Source organism: Rhinichthys klamathensis, unplaced genomic scaffold (genome assembly GCF_029890125.1).
Source record: "Rhinichthys klamathensis goyatoka isolate OS25496 unplaced genomic scaffold, OSU_Roscu_1.1 h1tg000253l_1, whole genome shotgun sequence".
NCBI classification, from domain to species: domain Eukaryota; kingdom Metazoa; phylum Chordata; class Actinopteri; order Cypriniformes; family Leuciscidae; genus Rhinichthys; species Rhinichthys klamathensis.
The window spans coordinates 1,197,895-1,202,659 of record NW_026606775.1 but is presented as its reverse complement, the minus strand read 5'-3'; the positions used below and the strand labels follow the sequence as shown (position 1 = coordinate 1,202,659).

The 4,765-nt window shown below is 37.1% G+C and overlaps 1 protein-coding gene across 1 annotated transcript; it reads left to right on the top strand.

The window, feature by feature from the left end:
- Positions 1 to 246: 246 nt before the first annotated feature.
- LOC130101175 (gastrula zinc finger protein XlCGF7.1-like) lies at positions 247 to 987 on the top strand. Its single transcript, XM_056266762.1, has one exon. It carries the CDS (start codon positions 247 to 249, stop codon positions 928 to 930), a length of 684 nt encoding a protein of 227 aa, XP_056122737.1. The 3' UTR covers positions 931 to 987.
- Positions 988 to 4,765: the final 3,778 nt, after the last annotated feature.

Genomic DNA, 4,765 nt, shown 5'->3' with positions numbered 1-4,765 from the left:
AACAAATAGGTTGGTGTCCATTCTTGATTTTTCTTTGTTGACTTTTGGTGGCTGTAAAATAATATTCAGGATATGGATAAATGATAGAGAAATGCATCTAAATTATCATAATCCAGTTTTCACCTTTGCACATCAAATTTACTTGATATAGAGACAGGTGTCTTGTTTTCTGCTATGTGTTTTTAATTCTCACATTTAACCTCATTGAACTGATTCTAACTGATTAATACATGTATTTTAGTCCAGATGGAGGTCAAGGAGCAAAGACAGAAACTAAATGACGTAAAGAAACACTGCGACTTCAAAACTCACGGAACAAAAGCCAATAAGCTGCACTCCTGCTCTCATTGTGGAAAGAGTTTCCAGAATAAAGGAAACCTTAACAGACACATAAGAATTCACACTGGAGAGAAACCGTATCCATGCACTCAGTGTGAGAAGAGTTTCAGAGATGCAACATGTTTAAAAAATCATCTGCGCATTCACTCTGGAGAAAAAACATTTAACTGTGATCAGTGTGGTAAAGATTTTATTTCATCAGCAAATCTAAAATCACACCTGAAAGTTCATTCAGATGAGAAGCCTTATGTGTGTTCTCTCTGTGGAAAGAGTTTTCCACGGATGAAGAGTTTTAAACTGCACCAGAAAGCACATAATGATGTGAGAGCTTATGTGTGTTGTGACTGTGGGAAGAGCTTTACTAGAGTTGACCATCTGAAACTGCACCAAAGAATTCATTCTGGAGAAAAACCTTACAAGTGCTCATACTGTGACAAGAGTTTTACTCAGTCTGGAAACCTGAAAAAGCACAAGCGAGTTCACACTGGAGAGAAGCCGTACCACTGTACTCAGTGTGAGAAAAGTTTCAGAAATTCAACAGGTTTAAAAATCCATCTCTGTTTTTACTCTGGAGAAAAAACATTTAACTGATCAGTGTGGTAAAGACTTTAATTCATTCTCAAATCTAAAACTACACCTGAAAATTCATTCAGATGAGAAGCCTTATGTGTGTTCTCTCTGTGGAAAGAGTTTTCCACGGCTGAATAGTTTTAAATGGCACCAGAAAACACATAGTGAAGTCAGAGATCATGTGTGTTGTGAATGTGGGAAGAGATTTACTAGAGCTGACAAACTGAAACAGCACCAAATAATTCATACTGGAGAAATACCTTACAAGTGCTCATACTGTGACAAGAGTTTCCACACCTGAAATCACACGAGCGAATTCATACTGGAGAAAAGCTGTAGCCTACTAGTGTACTCAGTGTGAGAAGAGCTTTACACGTTTATCAATCCTTCAAATTCATATTAAAAAATATTGTGAGCGACATTTGTTTTCATGTCTTATAGTAAATACCCTGCAAACATTTGGAGGTTTAATGACCGTTGAAAAGACACGTCCCGTTATGGTTGAAAAATAGTTCCAAAATGAAAGTTGAACGGACGTCTTCGACGTCATCTGACCGTGAGTTCCACGTCTCTTCTGCGCGTCCCTGGACGTCTAAATGCGTCACCATCTGTGTGTTTAAATGTGTTGCTGCATAATTTAAGTGTATATATAAACCTGCATTTAAAATAATCACACACATATTGTGTAACATCGTAAAAGGCAATCAAGTCGTGAGGTTTAAACATCTTGACAAAGGTTCTAAAAAGGACCAAAATTGGTCCAGTCAGACCTGACCGTCAATAAAACGTTTTAATCACGTGTAGCCTACATCACAAACAAGAACACATTATTTATGGACATAAGAAAAAAAAATAAGCATGTTCTGATTCAGCACAACATTTTATTGATATTGAACAGCCAAAATTTCTCTTAATATTTTTTCAATGTTTAACATTTGTTAACCAAACTAAAATACCAAATACAAAATACTGAATTATTATATAAAGGGATAGTTCACCCAAAAATGAAAATTCTGTCATTTACTCACCCTCATGTTCCAAACCTGTATGAGTTTCTTTCTTCATATCAGCTGAACACAAAAGAAGATATTTTGAAGAATGTTTGTAACCAAGCAAATAGAGCAACCATTGACTACCATTATTGGAGAAAGATTAATGGGAAGCGACATCTACTTGGTTACAAACATTCTTCCAAACATCTTTGTGTTTAGCATAACATAAAAAGGTATCAGGTTTGAAACATGAGGTTGAGTAAATGATGACAATTTTAATTTTTGGGTGAACTTTAAACACATTGTTTGGCTCATTTTTTGTATCCACCACCCCCAGCTCTTCCTGGAGCGTGTTTCAGGTGTTGCTGCATCAATTTCAGAGTCTGTAGCATTTGGGCTCCACCTCTTCACAGCATCTAAGGGAAGATAATATATATATATTTTTAAATAAATAAAATTATAAATTTGAGGTAAATGATATGCTCTTATTTTCAAAATATGTTTATGGTCTACAGCTAAATAAAAAAAAAACATGGAACGAGATGAATGAATCATGAATGAAACATTAGAAAAAGGTAATCAACATGCATTACATTTTATTTTATTGTATAAAAGATGTTCGGCTTTTATTTTGAAAGCAGTTACTGAAAACATACATGTTAAAATCCAGCTAAACATTTCATTCCATTTCAGATAATTTACTTTCTGAAAGAAACTCTCAAAAGGCTACATTAATACGTTACAGTAAGAACTTTGACTGTATCATTAAACAATATACTTTATACTATGGTATACCGTTGTATACGTTCAAAGTTACTTTAGCCTACTGGCTAATTTTAGCCAAATTCAGTAAATTTCAGTTGACAATGTGGGCATCATTTCTTTCGGTTCATTCATGTCACACAAGTAAAACTCAAGCACGTTAATCTAATAATACAAAATGTACTTACCCAACAGTAGATTTTTAATAATATCGACACAACTCCCTCCTCTCCTCGTGGTTGTTCAAAGTTCCAGAATCTATGGGGAGAACGCGTTAAGATCTTTTGTTACTACATCTTGGCAGCACAGTTTATGGTTTGGGCAATTACATCAAACTCAGACATAAATGGTGACCGGGTATATTTCTGTTTTACATAAAAAATAACAACGAATACATCAGGTAGGCTACAACAGGTTAAAATAATGACTAAAATGTGGATTTGCAATCACTTAACCACACTGGGCACTTTGTGATTATAATTTATTTAAACAAGATAAAGTAAATATATTTACTTTGTATACAAATCGTGTATTTCATAAAGATAATTCCTGATAATTGTTTCTGTCTTGCTAGACTAGACGTGTAAAGGACGCCAGTGGACGCCTTCACAACCTCTTAAAAACTTCATGGGCAACTACATTAATTATTGCAGTATTAACCATGAGAGGATTAAGCGCAGCTTTTGCATATTTAACAAGGATTTCATAGAGGGTCATGATGGACTATAAATGCACGTGTAAAAGACGTCCTCTCACCCGATACACTAAACATAACTACACGTAGCTAAAAGTTAAAATAACAATTATACATGCAACTGTAGACATGTACAAATGTATCTGAATGCATTTTAGGAAATGTTCTGTGTTACATATTTTTACCGATTTATGACGTCCTGGCCGCAACTATTTTTGGCCAGGGACACGACGTTGCCGTCGGACCAATGTTTGCTGGGTACTGTGATATAAAATATGGAGTTTTTCCACTCAGCAGTCAATAACTCTAATGGTGTGTTCACACCGAATGCGAATAGAGCATCAAATACGCGTCTATCGCGTCTAGACGCTTGAACATTTGCTCGAGTTCAAATTTTTCAACTTGCGCGGAAGACATTCGCGGCAAACGCGTCACCCAACGCCCGGCGCGAATGATGCGTCTATTGGCGTTGTTGCATTGACTTTGTATGTAATCCACTCGCGAAAATAATTAAATTCGCGTTCGGTGTGAATACACCATAACACTCCCCCAAACTTCTCATAAGCAAACTTCTCATAAGAACTACTCATGTAAGCAAAGTCAACAGTGATTACAAGGTGTTCAGTTTAATTTCTTTCACGTTCTATGGATAGGCTGTGCGTAGACACAATCTACCTCGTATAGTACGGGTATTTGTAGCCCACGTATAATCGAAACTGATTAATTGTAGTTTTAATTAATTGTTGGGCAGGCAACGCATGGGATGATTGATATCCCATCATGTTCGCATTAGTAATAATATCTACAAGGTGCCAGTGTCATTTCATGACATGGTCGATCTGTAGTCACGATTTAGCTCTGAATTGGACGGGCTATGTGCAGTCTGCTTTTAGCCAAAGTCCTTTTAGGCAAGTCATGCCACTCGGCCGCCATCTTGGCAACACCTCCGGGCAGCTATTTCGGACTAACAAGACCAGGCTCCTATCTAAATGAATGGGCAGAGTGTCAGAACTGCACTTTCACTGGTCACCGGGACATAAAAACTGCTTGTAGCCTATAGAAACAGCAGTAAAATATGACTCCTGTTATTGCTAAATGTTTTGAACGACTAGTAATCACACACATCAAAGACTCTGTACCAGCCGATCTAGACCAATATCAGTTTGCCTATCGGGCAAATAGATCGACTGAGGATGCCATCTGTGTAGCTATACATGCTGCCCTCTCACATCTGGAAAATCCCAACACATAGATCAGGATGCTCTTCGTTGACTACAGCTCGGCTTTTAACACCGTCGTACCAAGCCAGCTGATCAACAAACTTCACACATTAGGACTAACTCCCTCTATATGCAGCTGGTTACTGAACTTTCTCACCAACCGCCCCCAGTCAGTGCGGTTGGATAAG

Excerpts from the sequence above, each read along its gene's own strand:
- LOC130101175 (XM_056266762.1), top strand. The coding sequence starts at position 247 with ATGGAGGTCAAGGAGCAAAGACAGAAACTAAATGACGTAAAGAAACAC.